This window comes from Myodes glareolus, chromosome 2 (genome assembly GCF_982192425.1).
Source record: "Myodes glareolus chromosome 2, mMyoGla1.1, whole genome shotgun sequence".
Classification (NCBI taxonomy): Eukaryota; Metazoa; Chordata; class Mammalia; order Rodentia; family Cricetidae; genus Myodes; species Myodes glareolus.
Window position 1 is genome coordinate 111,163,830 of NC_142027.1, and position 22,698 is coordinate 111,186,527.

The 22,698-nt window shown below is 43.6% G+C and overlaps 1 protein-coding gene across 1 annotated transcript in view; it reads right to left on the reverse strand.

Moving 5' to 3' along the window:
- Positions 1-1,299: 1,299 nt before the first annotated feature.
- Baz1b (bromodomain adjacent to zinc finger domain 1B) overlaps positions 1,300-22,698 on the reverse strand; it is a 59,283-nt gene continuing 37,884 nt past the window's right edge. Inside the window, exons 10-19 of the mRNA XM_048433830.3 lie at positions 20,612-20,717; positions 18,562-18,660; positions 17,288-17,465; positions 15,294-15,476; positions 10,870-11,017; positions 9,188-9,335; positions 7,332-7,456; positions 4,891-5,033; positions 3,737-3,840; positions 1,300-3,325 (exon numbers count right to left, since the gene is read on the reverse strand). Coding sequence (XP_048289787.2) covers positions 2,968-3,325; positions 3,737-3,840; positions 4,891-5,033; positions 7,332-7,456; positions 9,188-9,335; positions 10,870-11,017; positions 15,294-15,476; positions 17,288-17,465; positions 18,562-18,660; positions 20,612-20,717 — 1,592 coding nt within the window. The 3' untranslated portion in view covers positions 1,300-2,967. The remainder of the gene's footprint in view (positions 3,326-3,736; positions 3,841-4,890; positions 5,034-7,331; positions 7,457-9,187; positions 9,336-10,869; positions 11,018-15,293; positions 15,477-17,287; positions 17,466-18,561; positions 18,661-20,611; positions 20,718-22,698) is intronic.

A 22,698-nucleotide genomic window follows, 5' to 3' on the forward strand; every position in this document is an offset into this window, starting at 1 on the left:
CGTGATAGGAATTTGTTGCACACACCACTTTAGCTTAGCTTTGCTGAGGGCAAACCCAGGGCTTGAAGCATGCTAGACATGTGGTCTACCACTGAGTCACACCTTCAGACTTCTCTAGGAAATTCTTTATACTGTTTATTGTATATAGAATGTCTCTTCTCTGTAAGGAACATTTGTTCATACCATGTCTTTGACCACAAAACCTTGCCTTGTATCTCATGCAAAAGTTCTTGCCTAAGAGCTTTTATAGCCCACATTGGGAGTGGCTTCTCAGGACTTGTTCATGGACCTGGAAAGGGAAAGGCAGGGGTTGCACTGAGGGAAGCATTTAATGGACAACCAGTGCACCCCTCTACCCTTGCTCATCTGTGGTAAGGGAGAGGTTAGGACTTGGCTATCTGAGCAAGAAACAAGACTGGCTTCAAGAGAAACCAGGAGGGAAAATGGGAAGCAGGGATGGGCAGTAAAGGACATGCCTCAAGACTTCTCATTGGTCAGAACTCGGGAGGGGAGGCAGGCAGGGCCAGCACAGGCTTTTCAGCCTTGGAGTATGCTGGGAGGCTCACACTCTAGAGGCAAGGCACTGCCTGGAGCTTTAGATGACTGGGTCCTGTTCTCCCTGTTCTATGGTAAGGCTGTTTGGAGCAGGCCGTAGCCTCTCACGGGAGTGGTGTGAGTGAGGTGTATGTTCCAGGCAGGTGCTATGCCACTGTCACTTTCTGAAACAAGGTCTAAATTTCCTGGGCCAGCTTGAACTTCTGATCTCTGCTCAGCCTCTCTCCAGGCATGGCTTTTGTAGGTACTTAAACATCCAGATGCCACTTAGGTGCCACTAACAGGGCCAGGACCATTGCTGGAGGATGGCATGGCTCCACATACACATGTGCCTGGAATATCCACCCAAGGAACGAGACTTTGCAGAGGTAGGGCTGAGTGGCACTCAGGAGTGGACATTAAACACAGTTCTTTCCCAGAGTGGGTGACCTGGAACTGGTAGGCAGGTGGAAGCAACAGTACCAGAATCTATAAGCATGACTGATGCTTTCTGACTGCTCCTGTGGGGTGACAGAGGCCCAGCAAAACCTTTCAATTTCATGAGCAGGCTGCTGCCCAGCAAGGAAAAACTCAGATCCACTGACTTTAAAATATGAAGCACAAACACAAGGAGTTGCAGGACAAAACTGCAGGAGCCAAGTGCATGCAAATTCAGTGCACTGTTCATGCTTGAAATAACCTGGCTCCCAGGGCTGTACTGCCCACCACTGCCCCAAGACAAAAAGGAGTCACCCGAGCTGTCTCTTCTTTAGAAACACAAGTACATAATGTTTATTTGAAATCCAATTTATTACAAGTCTACCTTTAGCCGCGGCCCTTCCTCCTTTAAAACAATTTAAAAAGCCACCATGCAGATGTCACTGCAGTGGAAACACCAGCTTTCTGCTAAAACACCAGCTAGAAGCAGGGAGGCTGTGGTGCCAGGGATCACGGCATCAGTGTTAGTGCTTACCCCAACCTAGCCCACAGAAGAGGGGAGGGAAACCTTCCTCAGCCACTGGACTGGGTTATTTATACACAGAAGCCACAGCCAGGCCTTCCCCTCAGCCCAAGTGGTGAGCCTCTTGGCCTGGTGGGCTTCCTTATCTTCCTTTAAATAAGGAGAGCTGAGTGGCTCATATTTCCCAAATTCAAAATAGATAGAAAAGAAAAGTTAAACCCTGTCTTGTACGTTTATCAAAATCTGTCAAAAAAGGGAAAGCAGACTACAAACTTTTGCCTAAATACAACACGAGGCTAGACTGGCTACGAAGGGCAGAGCTGGCCCTCCCCACCTTCTCCCGCTGCCGACACCAGCTACAGTCCACTGGGAAGGACTAGGTCTTCAGGGTGGGCCCTGAAGGAAAGGGCACCCACAGGAAAGGAGAGTGCCACCAGGGCAGAGAGGGCTCAACCCCAGATCCTGTTGCCCTCTCTGAGGAGGGGAGGAAAGCGAACACATATAATAGAAACTGTACTGTACATGTGCCAAAGCAAGATGACAAGTATTTTACAAGATGTTCTTTATACAATATCACTGCAGAAACAAGCAACTTTAGTAACTACAAAAGTCAATTTAAAAAATTAAAACATTTTAACTTCTTCCTGCTCTTTTTTGGCTCCCTAGGGGCTTGTCTGGTTTGTGGGTGGGCTGGGCCCCAACACCCCTCTGGCCAGACCCATCAAAGCCAAGGTCATAGCATGATTAGAAGCAGGACTCCAGTCTCTACGGGAAGTGCCTTAGTTTGCTTTGTTTTTTATGACGTGGTGAGGGGTGAGGGTGGGGAAGGGCTGCACAATGGAGAGGGTGCTCAGGAACAGCTCCAGAAAATGTCCCTCTACTCTGCCATGATCAACTCAAAGCCCACACTGTCCCAAGATGCTGGTGAACACAGAATTCTGTATGGCACTAGCTGATACTGTCACCTGAGAGGGAGGAGGAAGAGATAGTGCGGACATAAAGAAATAGGACTGTATATAAATATAAATTCAAAAAGATCCACACCTCAACCAGCATGGCCAGATGATGCTCCGTCCTACTGTGGGGTACAGTTCCCTCTCAGGGGACCTGGGGCTTGGCACTGTTGTAAAGATGAGGCAGGAGGAGGAAGAGGAGGAGTAGGGCAGAGCTCACAGGAGAAGCCATACCCAGGCTCTCCCAGCTCTCAGAACTCGGGGAGGCCCACTTCTGCTGCTAGTTTTTCTGGGCAGGGCTCACCAGGCCAGTACCATACTCCCTAAGAGCTTGGCTTTGCTTGAAAAGGGCCCCATGGGGAGTTGCAGAAAAAGCCCAAGCTTGGCATGACAGGCATTTCTGGATGCTACAGTCACTTCCCCTTTAAGCCCTCCCAGCTTCTTTCTTGCCTCTCCCACACCCTTTGGTGTTCTCCTCCTATTCCCCCTCTACAGCTGCCTTACTAGGGCCCTGATTCTTTACTTCTTCTGTCTTCGTCCCCTGGACTGTCCAACAGACTCTGAATCACTGTCCCCTTCATCGTCAGCGAGCCTATCAGGAAACTTCCTGCGTTTCCTGCGGACATAGGGGTGGCCAGGGAGGTGTTTATGCAGCAGAGCCAACAGACACTGCTCGGTCTTCCCCATACAGCTTAGCACATGGCTGCCACGGCAGTTGTAGAGCTCAGCATTGGTAAACACTTGCTTCATGTCGGTGAGGAACTCTTGGACAGATCGGTAGTTCCCACACGAGCATTTATTCTGCATGGTCTGGAAGTCCATGGGGTGATCGATCACATCGTAGTAGTCCTCAGCCTCATCTCTGGTCACAGGCTCCCTGGAGGCAAACACCAAATGAAACACGCATAGGCTGAAGGGCCACTAAGAACAAGGGCAATCAGCCCCAGGATGCTGGCAGCAGCCATGGATCAGCCAATCCAGGGGAAAAGACGTGTTCACTGTCTTTTCTTTTTTGTTCTTCCCCCCAACCGTTTTTTTTTGTTTTGTTTTGTTTTTGTTTGTTTGTTTTGAGACAGGGTTTCTCTGTAGTTTTGGAGCCTGTCCTGGAACTCGCTCTGTAGACCCCGCCTGACCTCGAACTCAGAGATCCACCTGTCCCTGACTCCCCAGTGCTGGAATAAAAGTGTGTACCACCCTTACCTGGCGTGTGTTCACCTTCTAAGGGCTGTCACTCCCCATTCATGTCTCAAAAGGAAGGGGCTAGAGTAGCCTGAGTGTGGGCACTCACCGGAAGGGCCAGCTGAAGCGGTACTTCACCAGTTTGTGGAGGATTTCCTCACATTTTTGCAGCTCCAGACTCTGCCTCCTGGAACTACGCTTGGTCTGAAGTACCTAGTACCAGAGGAAGCAGAATGCCGTTCATTCTAAGAGTAGATGAGTAGGCAAGACAGAGAAGAAAAACAAAACAAAACAAACCTATCTGCTAAAATAAAAAGCGAATCAGTTTCATCACTTCTTTGGGCCTCAAAATTGGGTGATATTCAAGAGGGGTGGTGCTCTCAAGTCAGGGATAATGATCAAAGCGGCAGAGGGCAGGCAGCAGGTGCTCAGGACAGATAGAGGGTAGCTGGAGAGAGCTACTGCAACTGGACACTAAACCTGTGAGAGATGGATCCAGGGTTATGGGCATAAACAAGCAATTGCAGAAAGCCAGGCAGCAGCTGACCCCAGCAGCTAGCTTTGTGGGGCAGGGTATGCTTAGGAAAAAAAGCAGGAGGTATAGCTCCCTTCACCAACATTTCCAGGCTATGGAAGGCTAAAGAGATAAGGGGTGGGGCACCCTTCCAGGCAGTCACAATCAGCTGGGACTACCAGGAGTAGGAACCTTACACAAGGCACTGGCAACTTTAAGGATTGTTCCTCTCCCTAATGGCTTGCTTTATGTCCTCAAGTCCAAACTGATCTATAAAGACAAGCCAGTTCCTGAGAGCTTCCTTCCATTCTTCAAGCACAAGTAAGACCTAAAACTAAACTACAACAATGATATCGGCTGATAACAGAGGGGTGGAGGTGATGCCCTAACAACTGTGGCTGCAGTCTAGCAGTTAGTGACTCTGGCATTGCTGGCATTCCCACAAGGAGGCCCACCCCTCTGAGCCCACCAGAGACACATGGATACTATTTTAAAGTCCCTAACAAGCTGCAGGCTGCTGCTAACTAGAGGAGACCGTCTGAAGGCTAGGCAGGATGCCGGGCATAGCTGCTCCTGGAGAGCCTGCTGCCTAGTCTGCCCAAAGGCCTATCCATCTGCTGTCTCAACCCCTAACCCAGGGGGAGGGGAAAGGAAGGGAGTTTCCCTTCCACCTGTTGCCTTGTGAATTCCTTATAGTGGACTAGAACACACAGAACACAAAGACTAGAGGCAGGCTAAGTAATTCTTACCAGTTCTTCAACTTCTGTGTCATCCCCAGGTGGGGCCTTTGGCCGTGATGTCTTGACAGAACGTGACTTCTTACCCGGTGGTCGGCCTGGCCTTGCTGCAGGGATGACGCTCTGCTTGCCTCGGATGGTCTTTCGAGGTCTCACTGAAATGAAACATGGGCTCAGAGTAGGGGAGAGAGTAGCATGGGGTGTGCATGCTTGGGAAGGAGGACAAGATCTGAAGAATTAACAGGCAGTGACTTTCTGGGGCTGCAGAAGGCCAGGTCCCAGCACTTCTAGCTTATCCCCACCTGGCTCAGTTATATTCAGTATGTTTTCGCAGAAGTCAATTGTCAAGTAACTCAGCAGGAAAACATGTTTGCTAACATGGCAGTATGGCTCTCCTGCAGCCCAGACTTAGACTTAGCCCCAGAGAATGCATGTACTTGCGTGTAAAAGGGAATTTGCCATTGCTTTGTAATTTCCAACTACCCTATGCTCATTACCAGTGTTTGCAGCGAAAAGCTTACACAAGGGGCCACAGCATTCTGCAAATCCAAGTCAAGATCTGCTTTTGAATGTTTCTGAAAACCAAGATGGTAGTTGAGACTATTCCTTAAGAGTCCTGTCTGGCATCCTATAAAGAATAAACTTGAAGGCACTTAGACTACTCGTGACTCTGGTTGATGACAGGTGCTCAGGGGCAGGCGAAGCAACATTCCTTGGGATGCCCTTGGGAGCATTCTCTGCGAGGATTAGCTTAAGGCTTCTCCACTAAAACATTTTCCACGACCTTCTCTTGCTAATACCTGGGGTGGGGGGAGATGACATTTGGGTAGAGAATGTGTTTAGCGAGGCAGCCATGTGGAGACCAATGAATGATGCTTCCCATTCTATTTCTGGACCATGCTAACCCTTCAGTGGCTATTTTAAGGCTTCTAGCTCCAGACAAGGTTCATGAGGAAGGGGAAGAAGCTGCCACTCAGGTGCTAGGGCTTGAAACTGCACCAGGGAACCAACACTGGTGACCTGAAAGGTTGAGGACATCAAGGACTCTAAACTATCAAATATTTTCTAGATCCTTTTGGGAGGCAATAGCCCTAGAAACCCAGAAAAAACAACTGCCTCCATGGAGTAGAGGTGGGACATAATCGCTAGCATAAAAACAACATGCTCAACAAACTGCTGCATTCAGCTGTCTTCAGACAATGTGCATCCATACAATATGTCATTATGAAGAGTCTCTTCATAACAGAGGATGGATGGTCCTGGCATACCTGAAATCATACCTACTGAACCAACAGTCCACTGTGGTGGCACTTGTTTGTAATTCCACAATGGGGAGGTATTCCAGGACAGCTTTAGAAATGTCTTTAATCAGAGCATTTAGAAGACAGATGCTGAGTCAAGCCTGGCCTACACAGTGAGTTCCTGTCTCAAGAAAGAGCCCAAGATGGGAAAGATCATTCAGTAGTTATCTAGGCTGTAAGGGAAGAAGGACTAGGATGGGCATGGAGGCCAGAACAGACATGCGCTACTGCAGTATGAAATGATCAGACCAAACACCTGCTTCACACAGCATGGACAATTCTTCAGAGCTGCAACTGTTCTTGAGACCTATGGTCTATTTTCTACTGGCCTATAAAAAGGCTGTTGAAAGGCTGGCTGGGGCCACTGGCTTCATCAATGACACCACTTGCAGCCATGAGAAACGAGCACAGAGGATGAACTGATGCTGTAAACATCACTGATGAGGTCTCTTTTGCTGATGACTATCCCAGAGAGCAGACTGGGCCTTCCCAACATCCCTATGACTGAACCACAGGAAAACCAACCTTTTCTTTCCAAAGAGCAAAACATGAGCCTTGCAAACTTCAGGGAGCATCTATCAGCATATGTGATAAGAGAAGTGAAGGATCTCTGAAACTAGCCCTGCACCCCAGGCCAAAGACCTCCCTGGCGACTGTCAGTGCAGGAAGGGGCCAGACCAGCAACCACGTCACAAACATGCTTGAGACCCTAAGTTCTACTTAATCTTAGATCAAGTACTCCGCTGTTGGTTCATGTTCTGGAGACGAACCCACCCTCTGCCTGACAGTTTAGAAGATTTTATTTTTAATTATATGTATGTATATAAACATATGTGCACATGAGTGAAGGTGCCCAGAGTCCAGGTAAGGGTCCGAGATAGCCTGGAATTGAAGTTACAGGCAGTTGCGACCTGCCCAACATGGATACTGGTCATCTGGAAGAGCAATATACTCTTAGCTGCTGAGCCATCTCTCCATTATCTGCATACCCCTCTCCCCGACATCTTGGAAGCCAATACAGACACATGGCAGCTCAGTCACCCACAGCTCCAAGAGAAGAGGAAGACAGGCAATGCTGAATTTATCTTGACAGTCAGGCTTCTCTGGTCAATCTGAAAGACCAAGGGCAACTATACCACACCAGACACTTACATCGCAAGCCAGCCACTTCGTAATCCTCTTCCTCCTCCTCCTCATCCTCCTCCTCTTCATCTTCTTCCTCTTCACCACTCTCATCACCTTCACTGTCCTCAGAGGTAGACTCTTCAGTGTAATTCCTGTGAGAAAGAAAGGCCAAACAGAGACACAGTTCTGTTTTATACCTGGGTGGATTAAGAGAACCTGAAACCCCACAGGATCCCTGCAATATGTCCATTCAGGACCAGATGGAGCTGACAGTGAGGAGAGACCCTCTGAGTGTAGGCCAGGGGTTTCTAATATGCTTCAGCAGTAAACTTCTGTCTGCTCAGCCTAAAAGGGTTTAGGGCACACCAACGTGGAGCGGGGATCTACTCTACTCTCCACAGACAGTATAAAACACCATTGACTCACAATATCACACCTGATAAGGTGTAGTTGGGATCAAACAGCTCTGCCCTATTTCACAACCTCAAATGTCAATGCAGACAGCAATAGCAGCAAATGGGGAAATGTTAGGTGCCTTCAAAGTTGCTGGTCTGGCTGTACTGAACAAGTCCAGAACAAAGCAGCACCTCTACTTAAAGGGGACCACACTGTTTTGAGGACTGAAAGCAGGACTGCTTCTAAGGACTTCTGAAAGGAGTAACGCAATTTCAGCTTAGCCTCAAGCAGATTATCCAGTGGACAGTGCTAGACAGAGAGGATGCTAGATGCTGGGAAGTACAAGGGACAGCAAGAATAATATAGTCTGTAACAAGCACACAAAGAGAACAGGGGCTCAAAAATCTAATGTGTCAAGAGCCTCAAAAATAAGGATGAGGAGTTAAACTTATTTTTAGAACAGTTTTGTCTTCTGTATGCAGTTTGGATCTCTACCAGTGAAAAGGCCATAGGTGGAAGGGGAGGACAGGGCTGGAAGCCACCTTAGAAGCCCACGCGAGAGGATGACAGGTGGGAAGAAAGACAGCAGGGAACCACAGAGAATGAGGAGCACAAGACAGGTTCAATGACAGCTGACACTTGGTTGATAATATTTGGCTAATTAAAAAAGGAAGGGAAATTCATGTCCAAATAGACCCCAAGGAACGGAAATTAAGCGTGGAAACAATTTGGCTGTAGACAATCAGCAATGACCACCTATAAAACAGTCCATCCATAAGAGAGACATCTGGTCTTGGTGGTAAATGCCTTTATTCCCAGCAAATGGAAGGTAGAGGCAGACAGATATCCAAATTCAAGGGCATTTAGCACTACACAGAGAAACTCTGTCTTGAAAAAAAAAAAGCAAAGGGGGGGGGAGCAAAAAGCAGAACCATCAACATTAACCACCCACACAGTACCCTGCAACTAGCACAACTCCAGTGTCAGGGGAGCCAATGCACTCTTCTGACCTCCACAGGTAACAGACACACGTATTATTTATAGATATACACGCAGGTAAAATACTCATATATAAAAAAGTAAAGTTAAAACACTACATGCACACTCATTCAGTCACACACACAGCACCCCAAACCAAAGTGAGACAACAGTATCTAGCAGTTCCTACTGCTGCACCACAACTGATCAAGTTTTGCATCCAACTGAGCTTAAAGTACCTTGGAAAAACGCAGTTTGAGTAACTGAAGCTACTTTATTTATCAACTTATCTGATGGTCTCATATAGTATGGAATGATCTAGAACTCCTAATTCTCCAGCCTCCACCTTCCTAGTGTTTGGGATTACAGGCACGTATCACCCATGCCTGGCTTATGTAGTAGTAGTAGTAGGGACCAAATCCAGGGCTAGTACAAGCTAAGGGAGCATTCTACCAAGTGAGCTATCTTTCTAGCTCTCCACTATTTTTGAAAGAAAAAAAAATTCTCACCTGCCACGGGAATTTCGCCTAGCGGTAGGAGGCTGGCAAGCTGGACACTGCCACTCACCATCTGGTACTTCATAGAGGGCCGGCCTCAGACAGAACAGGTGGAAGGCTTTATTACATTCATCACACAGGATCAGCTTGTCATCTTCACCTGCAAAGACAGAGACCACACATCACCGTTGGCAGCACAACAAACACTGCAGCACCGTGCTTCTCTCTTTTCTTAGTAAAGATTTATTTTTATGTCCATGTATGTCTGAGGAAGCATATGCCACATGTGTTCAAGAGCTTGTAAAACAGGAGAGAGTACTGGCTGGGTTCCCTGGAACTGGATTTCCAGTGAACTGCCCAACCTGAGTCCCCCAGAAAAGCAGCAAGCATTTGTGAGGGGTAAGCCCACGATGGCCTGGAACTGGAGGTTCTCCTGACTGCCTCCCAAATGATGGGATTACAAGCACATAACCATCAAATTCAGCTGCCTCTTTGTTGTATGCACGTGTGTGGAGGCTAGAGGCTGATGTTAGTCATATCATTTAATAGCTTTCCACGTTATATACTGAGGCAGGGCTTCTTATGTGAACGCAGGACTGGACACTCGTTCTGTGAAACCTCTTGTCTCTACCACCCAAGAGCAAGAACAGGTGGGCCATCATGCGCAACCAACATTTATGTGATTGTACCAAAGGACTATGGTCCTCATGCTTGTGTGGAAGCATTTTGTCAACTCACCTAAGTTTCCAACCTGCCTTTTTTTTTTTTTTTTAAAAAGTATTTGTTTTTTGAAAATAGGTCAATTTAGGGAGGGTTCCTAACTTATCTCCTCAGAACTACCAAGAACCAGGGCAGGACAATTAATATTTACTAAGAGATGGCTGGGCTCACAGGAGGCAGAAGCAGATTGATATTTTTGAATTCCAAGCTAGCCAGAGTTACATGAGACTCTATCCCAAAGTAAGTAAATAAATAAAATAAAACAAACAATTGTTAAATTTTGTGTGTATGTGTGTGTATTTTAACTAAAAGGCAGCAAAAAATCAAGCAACGGTAGGAGACTCTGCTGTTCTTCTTGAATCTCAAAACTATCCCACACTCAGGCATGGATCCTGAGTGATCTGGTTTCTTCACATTTGAAAGTATACTGTATGACCTTTATATGGTTAACTCCCTTTCCCAACTTTCATCCTATGTCAGCTGTACAACAATTGAGTCTACGGAGTGTTTCATTCTTTGGAAACTGAGCCCTAAGTTAGTTTATAAGGTAGTATTAGCCAAGAAAAAGTAAATCATGTGGACAACCTCAGCATAAAACATTTTCAAATGCTCTGCATTCAGGGCTAAAGTGTGCAATGTGCAAAGACTGCCCCCTGCTGGAGGCATCTACCTCACCTCGCAGGTGACTAATGCACTAAGATGTTTAAAGGACTACAGATTTTAGATCAACTAATTTGCTCCTGTAGAAACTCTCAAGACTGAAACAGCAGCTGCTCTAGTCATACACTGCAGATGTGAACACATGCTGACTCACCAGTGAGACTGCAAAGAAAAAATCTGCCCCACCACACTTACAATGTGTGCATACAAGGAGAGGGGGAAAATAGTGCACCAAAAATTACTTCAGAGGAAAGATTTTGAGCATGGAAAGCCTGGTCCAAAACACTCAGATGGCAGCTCTCCTCAGTGTATACCTTTTTTCCGACAAACTTTGCACCTAGCGTTTTCTGCAGACATATCCCACTTGATACATGCATCAAGCATCCCAAGTAGAACATGCATTCTGGAAAAGGTCTGTGCTTCACGGATTGCTGTCTTCCATTTTTCCAGTGCAGAGGCAACCTAAGAAGCAAGTAAAACAGCTTAGAATTATGACCATGACCTCAAAGCAATGAAAGGGCTAGGAATGGGTAAAGACATAATGGAGTTCTGAAGATACCCGCCTCCTAGAGTTTCATTAAAACCATTCATTTATATTATAGCCCCAAACTCAAGGCTTCAAAGGATAAAAACAAACTTGGCAAAGATCACACCCAGATAAAGTATGGAGTAGAGGCAAGAAGAAACATGTCTCTTCCAGAGAAATCGTTCAAGAATGCTGTATCATCTAGAAATAGTAATAAAAACCAGCATAAGCATCAATGTATAGCCTATAAAACTTTGAGATAGCTCAGCAGGCACCTTACTTTACTAGAAGTTCCCCCAGCTTGGAATGCTTACAGTGAGTCTCTAGTTAGGAAGTGGACAGTATCCAGAAAGGACCTTACATGTCAAACCACATCACCAGCCTCTTTGCTCAACACTAGAAAGACAGTTATCCTGACTTGGAAGGGATGCAAGGCTGTACAAGAGTCTTTCACAAAACACCATTCAAAATGGAAAACTTTGTTGCTTTGACAGAAGACACCAACACAGGACTGTTACATGAAGTATCTATGAGGTGCCTGCATCAGAAAGACAACCAAATTCATGAACAAATTCACACTTTTCTGAAGACAGAATTTCTCTGTGTACAGACCTGGCTCTCCTCAAAAGTCATAGAGATACACCTGCCTCTGACTCCCAAGTGCTAGGATTACCAATGTCCAACTATGAGTTCACTTTTAAATATTACATAGTACCTCATAAATTTTGCACAATTATTAGGTATTAATGGACTTTTAGAGTGTTTAAATGAGGCGAGAGATGGCAAGGTGGTTAAGAGCACTTGGTGTTCTTGCAAAGGACCTGGGTTTAGTTCCCAGTACCTACATGGTGGTTCACAACAACCTATACCTCCAATTCAGGTGATCCAACATCCTCCCTCTTCTTACTTCTGTGGACACCAAAAACACATGTACACATATATACATATATGCAGGCAAGCCACTCATATGCGTATATTTTATGCATATGAGTGGCTTACATATATGCATAAATACCTGTTACCCTCTCAGAAGGCTGGAAGCAGAAACGCAGTCTAGCCTGGTGACATTGTGATATCTGTGTGGCTGAAGACCACACCAGATCCATCATCATACCCTTATCCTAAGTTTGTTTTTTCTCAATCTATAGAACCCAGCTTTATGTAATCATCTCCAGTCTCTACAGTACTCTGTGCTTTACTGCATACATGTGATTGGGTTCATTATCACCAGGAAAGTTCTGACCAAATTGTGCTGTGCTTACATATGCCTAAAATAAACTACTCAGTGACAGACTCCAAAGTCTAAACCAACACTGGTTACTTAGTTTTGTTTAATTGAACTGCCTTCTTGTCTCATTACTCTGCTGGCTGTAGTGGTTGCAGAGACTCCCACAGTGGATTAGATCTATAACTTCAGCTCTTGGGAGGCAGAGGCAGGAAGATTACTACGAGTCCAAGGTTAGCTTGAACTGGAGTGAAACCATGTCTCATAAAAACAAACAAAAATAAAATAGAAAATAAAAATTAAAGGACAATAGGGTTGTCAGAACAAATGCAAATGAAGAAAGCCAAACAAAGCAGGGCATAGTGGCATACATCTGTTATCCCAACACTCAAGAGAAGAATTAAAGATTTGAGGCCAGCCTGGGGTATATGACAAGACCTAGTCTCAAAAGAGACAGAGGCAGAAGAAGAGAATGCCAAATAAAATCAAGGATTTTCCTAAAGTATACATTACCTTAAGCAAATGACATAAGCATAAGATAAGGACAAGAGAATGGGCTCAGAGCACTTCCTGCTCTTGTGAAGGATTCCAGTTCAGTACAGCACTCACATCAGGTAGCTGACATCTACCCATAACTCTAGTTCCAGGGGAGCTGATGCCTTCTGGTTGCCTGACAGCACTGCATGCACATGGCGCATATACAGACAAGCAGACATACACACATAAATGTAATTTTTTAAAACTTAAAATATACCCGAGAAACAATCTGACAGAACTAAAGAAACTGGAGCCCAGATGAGAGACTACCATAAACTCATGTACCAGCCCGATACTAGCCAAGGAATCCCTGGCCCTTGCTAAGTGGAAACTTTCAAAGCAGAGACAGTGGAAAATTTTGAGCTGTGGCAAAGTTGACCTTTGGTGGGAGCTGCAGGACACTGCTAATACAGAACACAACAGAACCACTCAGCAACAGCCTGATTTTTCAAGAAGCTCTCCATTTCTACACTGTCTGGACCCATAAAGGGCTTAAATTTTATTTCAGCTCAGGGTTTAGTACACAAAGGGACCTTAATGGGACTTAATTACCTGTTGGTCCTGGGGGTGGGGGTGGGGACCACAGGAAAAACAAATAGCAAGGAAAGATGAGGCTCTTTTCAAGAGTCTTTCCAACAAAGCTGGGTTAAAGGGCAACATGGTTCACAGGTTAAAGGCGACTGAAACCAAGCCTGACACCAGGAATTTTATCCCCAAGACCTACATGATGAAAGAACAGACTCCTTCAAGTTGTCCTCTGACCTCCATACACTAGTGGTGGCACACAAATGTACATGTGCACACACACACACACACACACACACACACAATCTTGAGTGAAAAACAAAACCCATGTAGCATTTAACAAAACCGTACCTCATAATATGTGTGATGAACTTTAAAGACTGTTTAGAGAGGAAATACTGACTACTCTGATTTGATCACTGTATACACTGCACACAGACTGATTTATCACACTGTACTCCAAATTTATACAACTAAAATAATAAATTTAATCCAGGTCTGGTGGCTCGGGTCTGTAACCTCAGCACTCAGGAGTCTGAGGCAGGAACTATCTTAGAGATCACCTAGGTTATCTGGTTGCTAAAGGTCATTAAAAGCAACTCAGGATTGTTCCAGTAAAAACTGACATAAGTAAGAAGTTCCACTGTGAAATAAACCAGTCCCTTACCCCAAATGATCCTCTCTGAATCATGTACCACTTGTGGCCGAAGAAAAGTAAGAAGAAACACAACTGTGTACAAACTCCAGAGGTGTTTAAGAAAGTAGTAGACTTACTCTTGAACATTTTTGCTTGAAATCACATATGCACACAAGAGGACTTGTTGGATCCTTAGGAACTGGAGTTATAGACTGCTGAAGCTAGCTACCATGTGGGTGCTGGACACAGAACCCAGGTCCTTTGGAAGAACAGCCAATGCTCTCAATTGCCTTGCCAGGTCTGTGGCCCCTGAGAGTAGACTTATTCTTAAACTATCTGGCTGTTGTTATGCTTCCTTGTAATTACACCACTTGGGAGCTGAGGATACATAAGACCCTGGCTTAAATAAAAAAAAAATAAAATAAAATAAAAAGGAAAGCAAAGAGACCAGGCATGGCAGCACACACCTTTAATCCTAGCACAGAAAGAGGCAGATGGATCTCTGTGAGTTCAAAGCCATCCTGGTTTACAAAGCGAGTTTCAGGACAGCCAGGGCTACTACACAGAGAAACCCTGTCTCAAAAAAAAGCAAAACAGAGTTCCAGGTTAGCACAGTGAGACTACTGTCTAAAAAAAAAAAACAAAATCAGAATTTTTCCTGACAGAGAGACAAATTTCATTTCATTCTAAACTTCAGAACCCAGCTCCCATGCCTATTGCTGGGAAGCTCTGATTACCCTGGCACCCCTCAAAAGTCATTCTAGGGACCATTCCTTTTCATCGGACCAGAAGGCCTGGACTCATGATGGCTTAGAATTTTTTTTTCCTTTTGAGACAAAGTCTCTACGTAGATCTGGCCTTGAACTCAGAGACCTGCCTTCTTCCACTTCCTGAGAGATGGGATTGAAGGGCTGCTACACCACACCAGGTATCTTGAGCTCTGAGAAGGTATGAAAGGGATCTTTGTTTAGTAGAAACCCTATGGGAACTCCCATATTTTCTGAGCTAGTGATGAAATGATACAAGTATAATACCTCTCTGTGAAGTTGAGCAAGGAACAAGGAGCCACAGCAACCAGCTGGCTACACTGTCACTGCAGGGAAGAACTGGGTTTCACAGTTTACTGTGGTATTTCCAGTGTACTTCCTACCTCACTGTATTTTCATCGTGCCATCATCTATTAGTGATTTAACTCAAACAGCTAGGACTGCCTCCCTACTTCTCATTCCTACACTCAAATAAAGACCCTAAAGCAAGGATCCACAACTCAGATGCAGTAACTGAATACCTTTGCTTCCTCGGCCATTTTTTTCTCTTCATCCACTTCCTCAGACTTTGTGGAATCTTCACTTTGAAGTTTCCTTTTCTTCTGTTTGGGAGCCATGAATCCTTGCAGGAATTTCTTTATGACACTAGCCTGAAGAGCAATGACGCATTCACCAAAATCTTTCAGCTTCTCTAAGGAAATGACCTACAGGAAAGGATTTAAAAATGAGTCTGAGAAGAAGACAAGAAGATAAAGAAAGAAGTCCGTCTATTCTCTAGATGAACAGGAAAAAAAAAAAGAAGTCTGTCTATAAATTCCCTAACATGAATTATCTGCAAGCCTTAGCTAAAGGACTGTGTATCGACCAGTACCTGACTACATCCATTTCCCAGTGAACGGATCCAGAACAATGAAATTCCACCTCCTCCAAGGAACCCTTCCACTCAATAATTATTACCACTACATGCAGAACAAACTAGAGGGCTGAGGCTTGGACGGTGTGTCTAGCATGTGTGAGGCTGTGGATTTAAACACTGGTACCACAAAATTAAAATCAGAAATAAAACACAGGCAAGAAAAGCAAAGACAGTTTGAGAAGACTCAAGCTTTCCTTACTTTCTGGGAGGTCAGGTATTGAGCTTCACTCTTCCATCTCCATTAAGTCTTTGTCTATTTGATGGATGAAGAGGCAAGCACTAAATCACTATCACAATTATATTCTTTTTTAAGCTGCAGAGATGGCTCAGCAGTTAACAGTACATACTGTTCTTGCAGAGGATCAGATCCCAGCACCCATGCCAGGAGGTTCACAACACCAGTTACTGCAGCTCTAGTGGGATACAGCACCTCTAGCTTCAAGGACAAGAATACATATGCACATATCCAATACATAACGAAGATAAACTTTTTATCTGGAAGAGGTGGTACAAGTCTTTAATCCTAGCACTTTGGAGGCAGAGGAGGCATATTTCTTAAGTTGGAGGACAGGCTGGTCAACATGTCAAATTCTCGACCAGCCAGCTAAGGCTACACAGTAACACACTTCCTGAAAAAAGGGAGTAAATAAATAAGTAAATAAATATTTTAAAAAGTTTTTTTGATGCAGGGTCTCACTAGGTAATCCTAGCTGGCTTGAACTCACTATTTAACCAGGCTGGTCTCCAAAAGAGCTGCTTGCCTCTGCCTCCTAAGTGCTGGGATTAAAGACATGCTTGGCTTACATTTTTTATAAAGATTTATTTTATTTTTAATCATACACATGTGTTTGCTTGGAGTACACACAAGTGCAATGCCCAACGGGATCAAAGGAATCTGATTCTCTAGAGCTGGAGGTACAGGAAGCTGTGAACTGTCTGACATGGGTGCTGGAAAGTGAACATGGGGTTCTACAAGAGCAGTATGTGCTCTTTATCGCAGAGCTAACCCTTGACTTGTAAAATTGTGTGTGTGTGTGTGTATAAATATGCATTTTTTTTTTTTGATACAGGGTTTCTCTCTGTAGCTTTTGGAGCCTGTCCTTGAACTCGCTATGTAGACCAGGCTGGCCTTGAACTCAGAGATCTGCCCAACTCTGCCACCACGGCCCAGACATTCTTAAACACTGTGCACTACTATCTTGTCGGTTACACAAGGCATACCAATATAAACAATATAACCGGACGGAGTGGTGAATACTTTTACTACTCAGAAAACAGAGTTAGATTACTGTATTTGAGGCCAGCCTGATCTTACATAGCGAGTTCTAGTCAGGGCCACATAGTAAACCCTGCCTGATAAAAAAAGAGCAAGCCTGAAAGAAAAATAACCCAGTGTCAGCAAGAGAAAGAACTGGATTTGGCCCATTTTCTGATAAATACTTAGCAAACAAAAGAGATAAGAATGAAAAAAGTTACATAAACTTTTGGTCCCACATATATGCAAAACAAATTCAATCAGATAAGACACCAGCTCAGGAAATGACTCCAAGCTGAGCTTCTATAGCTGCAGCTTTCACCAGTACTTTCTTGCCTTCTTACCCGGGCTTCAAACTCTGATGTTCCCTCCATGTAGCCAAGTCCTCCTTTCTGTAGCCTCGTTGCCACTTCAATAAGATCACTCCGTAGGAAATTCAAGAGCTCTTGGTTGCCGTCACAAGATTTTAAACCCAAATTTGGCTTCCGAGCCAGATAAATGGAGTGGGTAATTTCTTGGTACCTACAAGAGTTGGGATAAGGAAAAAGGAGAAGTACAGAAACTTTCAGAGGCACTTCTGCATCCCCAGCAGATATAACTGGCACTCAGTTTCTGTGTTATCATATATTGGATATTGACGCTTCACACCAACAGAATCAAACAATACGCAGCTTTTTGTGTCTGGCTTCTTTTGCTTAGCACAACGTTTCAGTGCATAGTACAATATTCTGATACCCAGGTGGCAGTACAAATTAGTGCTTCACTCTTAATTTATTTTTTTAATGTTTATGGGCTTTTTGTCTGTATGTGTTCTGCACATCCATCTCTTATGTTCTACACAACCATCTCTCCAGCTTTCAACCCTTCTCCTGAGTGATATGCTATTTGGACATGTCACATTTTGTCCTTCTGCAGATCAACTGATAGACATTTATGGTACTTCTAATCTTTGGTCGATCATGAATATTGACAGATCAGTTTTAAACACTAATTCAGACAAGACAGCATTTTTCCAATCCTGTGTTGTACCCCACTCTAGGCAAAAGCCCCTTGAGAACTACACCATCATATACAAGGTAGAAGCAGGAGGGTTAGAAGTTGTCATCTTGACTATAGTGAGTTCAAGGCCAATCTGGGCTATAAGACCCTCTTTCAAACAAGCATGCAAGTTGAGACTGGAGAGATGGCTTAGCTGTTAAGAATACTGGTTGCTCTTCCAGAGGACCCCAGTTTTGATTGCTAAACATCTACATGGTGGATCACAACCATCTGAAACTCCAATCCCAGGAGATCCCCACCCTCTTCTGGCCTTCCAGGACACTGCACACACATGGTACAGATATACATGCAGACAAAACACTTATATTCACAATATCAGTAAATTAAAAAAAACAAACAAAACACAACAAAGAAAGCATGCAAACAAGCTCAAACCAAAAAACATCTGGTTAGGTATCATGGCGCGCACCTTTAGTCCCAGCACTAGAGAGGCAGAGGGAGGCAGATCTCTCTGAGTTAGAAGTCAGCCTGGTCTACATAGGGACCTTATTTCAAAACCATATTGCTCAGATATTGACATTTACACTTAGAAGATGCGAACAACAAGAGGAACCCTTACCTTTTCTCCAGTCTCTCTTTAAGCTGACTTTCTCTTATTCCCTGAGGATGAAGGCAATTTAGCAGTTCATCCAGTTCCTTCTGACTATCACATAAGAACCTGTAGAAGCAAAACAAACCTTACAAGTTGGAAAAACAATTAAAATCAAACAGTATATGTAGTCTCAGGCTAACAGTGAGTGTGAAATGCAGAATTTTAGACTCTTTTCAATCTATGCCTACCATTAGAATACTTCATTTACTCTTCCCATGAGGCCTAATGTTAACTTTATTTTCAGTTATGGGAGGAGCCAAGGTCTCCGATACAATACAGACATCTGTTCTTTTTTTTTGAGCTAAGGTTCCCTTGTATAGTCCTAGCTGTCCTGGAATTTGCTCTGTAGACCAGGCTAGCCTCAAACTCCCTGCCTCTGCTTCTTGTGTGCTGGATTAAAAGCATGTGCCACCACGACCAGAGACAGACTTTAGAAAGGCAGTAGAAAACATGCCCCATACAAATTCAAAAAGTAAACTTTATACCTCAGACTAAAAATGCTAAGATATAGATGATTGCACCAAACATATTTTATGCAATCAAAAGTAGCAAAGACCTTTTCAAAATCTAGTTCTTTGCCTAAAGCAGAAATGTACATACAGAGACCAATAGTATTTAAAAATTATTTTCAATGAGTAAAATTTACTTAATGACTGTATGTGTCCTAAAAATTTTTTTTATTTATTTATATGCATAAAATGTTCTGCTGACATGTACATGCCATAAGAGTGTACCAGATCTGATTACATATGGTTGTGAGTCACCATGTGGTTGTTGGGAAGTGAACTCAGAACCTCTGGAAGAGTAGTCAGTGCTCTTAACCTTTGAGTCATCTCTCCAGCCCCAACTGTATGTTTTTACTTTATACATGGTTTTTCAAGTGCAATCACTAAATCAAAATATTTTATATTTCTGAACCAAACAGGATGCTACATAAGATGTACTGTACAACAGACTTGGTGCATGTCTGTAATCCTAGCATTTGGGATTCCTGCTACAGCAGGCAAAGTGAGCTCAATGCTAGCCTGGGTTACAGAGCTGAGTTCCAGACTGGCCTGAGTTATAATAGTGTAAGACTCTGTGTCTCAAGAATAAGGGGTAAGCCAGGCAGTGGTGGCACACGCCTTTAATTCCAGCACTTGGGAAGTAGAGGCAGGCAGATCTCTGTGAGTTCAAGGCTAGCCTGGTCTACAGAGCAAGTTCCAGGACAGGTCCCAAAGCCACCGAGAAACTCTGTCTCAAAACTGTGCCCCCAAAAGAATCAGCAGTGAATTCAGCTCAAAATAACAAAATTATATTATAAAGGGGTATGTTAGCTAATCTAGGTTGTCAATTGGACACAACAGGGAACAGGGACCTCAGCTGAGGAATTGTTTCCATCAGATAGGCATGTGGACATATCTGTGAGGCATTTTCTTGATTGCTAATTGATATAGGAAGGCCCAGCCCACTGTGAACAGTACCATACCAATGCAGGTGGAAAGAAAGGCAGCTGAAAGTGAAGCTGGGAGCAAGCCAGTAAACATTATCCTTCTGTGACTCCTGCCACAAGCTCCTGCCCTGGCTTCCCTGGAGGACGGACTGTAACCTATAAGCTAAAATAAGCCTTTCCTCCTCAAACTGTTTTTGGAATAGAGAAAATCAAATCCTAAGCTTTGAGAAAAATAGCTGGTTACCAAAAGATCACATCTGGTTTTAAAATAGTGAGGTTTTTTTGGATTTTTTCTTTTGAGACAGGGTCTCAACATAGCCCACATTGGCTTTAAATTTCTGATCCTCCTGCTTCAATCTCCTGAGTGCTGGGATTACAGGAATGTACCACCATACACAGTTTATGAGTTGCTGGAAATGCAACTCAAGCTAGGCAAGCAGTCTCCTGAGCCACATCCCTTGCCCAATAGTAAGCTTTGATGTGCAAAAACTAAGCAACACAAAATATTCTTAATGTCATTGTTGTATTTTCTTCATCAACACTGGAAAGGAATAGAATGAGCAAGCCAACGGGTTTTCCTGTTACCATAGGTTCTGTCCTTGCTTGGGCACCGTGGTCTCCACAGCAGCTTCTAGTGCTGATGCATGGTGTGCATTCATACTGGCATTTTTGCCTAGGCTTGCTTTCTTATCTAAGAAAAACACAAACATTAAGTTAATACATTAAAAAACCCCTTCTCCTTAATAAAAAACCTAAACAAACTCTACACCCAGCCCAAAATAGATAGATGTGACATATTAGTCACAGAACATGTTTATACTTACTAAATAGTTAAATTTTAGTTAATAAAATTTAAGAACTACCTAAAACACTCCTATTCCCAGGTTCATGAATATTCATAATGTTATACAAGACCATTACATAACACACAAAGCTGTATTATGAGGAAAAATGAAATTCTAAACCTTGAGAAAATATCTGCTTGTTAAAACCAAACAAAATCCCCCCAAACCAAATGTTTTAAAATAGTGGATATTAATATCATATATGTAGTATGCAGGGTACCCAGCTCTTGTTTTGCAGTAACAGATCTATTAGAAACTGTATTTTTCAAGGCTTTTCGAAGGCTGGCATTGTAGGTACCTGTGCCTCTGCCAGAGTAGACAGCAGTGTCTGGCACTCTACACTGAAAAGAGCAACTATGGGGCTAAACTACACAACTGGTAGGGTAGGTGGATTACATGCAATCTCAATACATAGTACATTAAGTTTTTAATGGAATTTTAAGATACAACTCTGTTATAAAGAGAGCAGCTATACTTTTTCTCTACAGTTAAATAGCTGCCCAGTTTAAACCTAAACAAACTGAATCGTTAGAGGCAGTGGGGGTGCACAACTTTAATCCCAGCACTCAGATGTAGAGGAAGGTGCAGCTCTGTGTGTTTGAGGCCAGCCTGGCCTACAGAGTGAGTTCCAAGACAGCCTAAGTTACATACAGACAAAAAAAAAAACAAAAACAAAAAAGAAAAAAAAAAGGGAAAAATGATGCCATGATGAAAATGACTAATTAACTTCATATCAAAGCAAATAAAAAAATTGTTGTTTCTGCATAAAGGTGCCTGGCACCAGGCCTGCAGACCTGAGCACAATTATAGCCCCATACCCTGTTGGAATTACTTCCAAACCTGAAGGGTCTGACTTCGCAGCCAACTGTTTTCTAGCTCAACTTCCTCACACAGTCCCTCACAGATCTGTAAAGTACACCAAAAGCAGAATTTTCTGCAAGTTGATATAATCTACAATTAAAGTAACTTACAAACCAACAGTGCTGGCGCACACCTTTAATCCCAGCACCCAGGACACAGAAGCAGGTGGATCTCTGTGAGTTCAAGACCAGTCTGATCTACAGAGCAAGTTCCAGAACAATCAGGTCTATACAAAGAAACCCTGTCTTAAAAAAAACAAAAATAAACATAAAAGTTTAAGATGAAAAAGCCTCAATGGTTTTTGTATATATGAAGAAATTAATGGCTTCCTTTTTTGTTTTTTCTTCAAGACAGGGTTTCTCTGTGCAACTTTGGAGCCTGTCCTGGAACTCACTCTGTAGACCAGACTGGCCTCAAACTCTCAGATCCACCTGCCTCTGCCTCTGCCTCTGCCTCCTGAGTCCTGGGATTAAAGGCATGCACTACCATCACCTAGCCTGGTTTTCTTATTAATAAGTCTGTGAATACTAAGTTTGTATTAGGAGTATTTCTAAAATCAAGCACTACTTTAGAATAAAAGTAACTTCTTGGAGAAATACAATATTTGAGAAGCAAACTTCATTAGGTTATTATAACCCAATGGCTCTTAACAGGGAGGGGAGCTGCCAGGCAGAGAATTTGTGCAGGAGTTGAAGACATTTGGACGTGACTACTGACATCTAGTGGGCAGAGGTGGAAATGCTGTCAAACTTCCTATTAAGGTCCAAAAATCTTTTAACTACAAAGAAAAGCATCTTCTGAGAGTTTTTCCTTTTGAATATATTCAACACATACACACACTGAAGAAAGAATATACGTTATGCAGATTATACTTTTATAATTATTTTAACATTTATTTTACCAATTAATATACTTCACAGCCAGCATTCAGATGAAAAATATTATCAGTGACTCTTCAAAATGCTT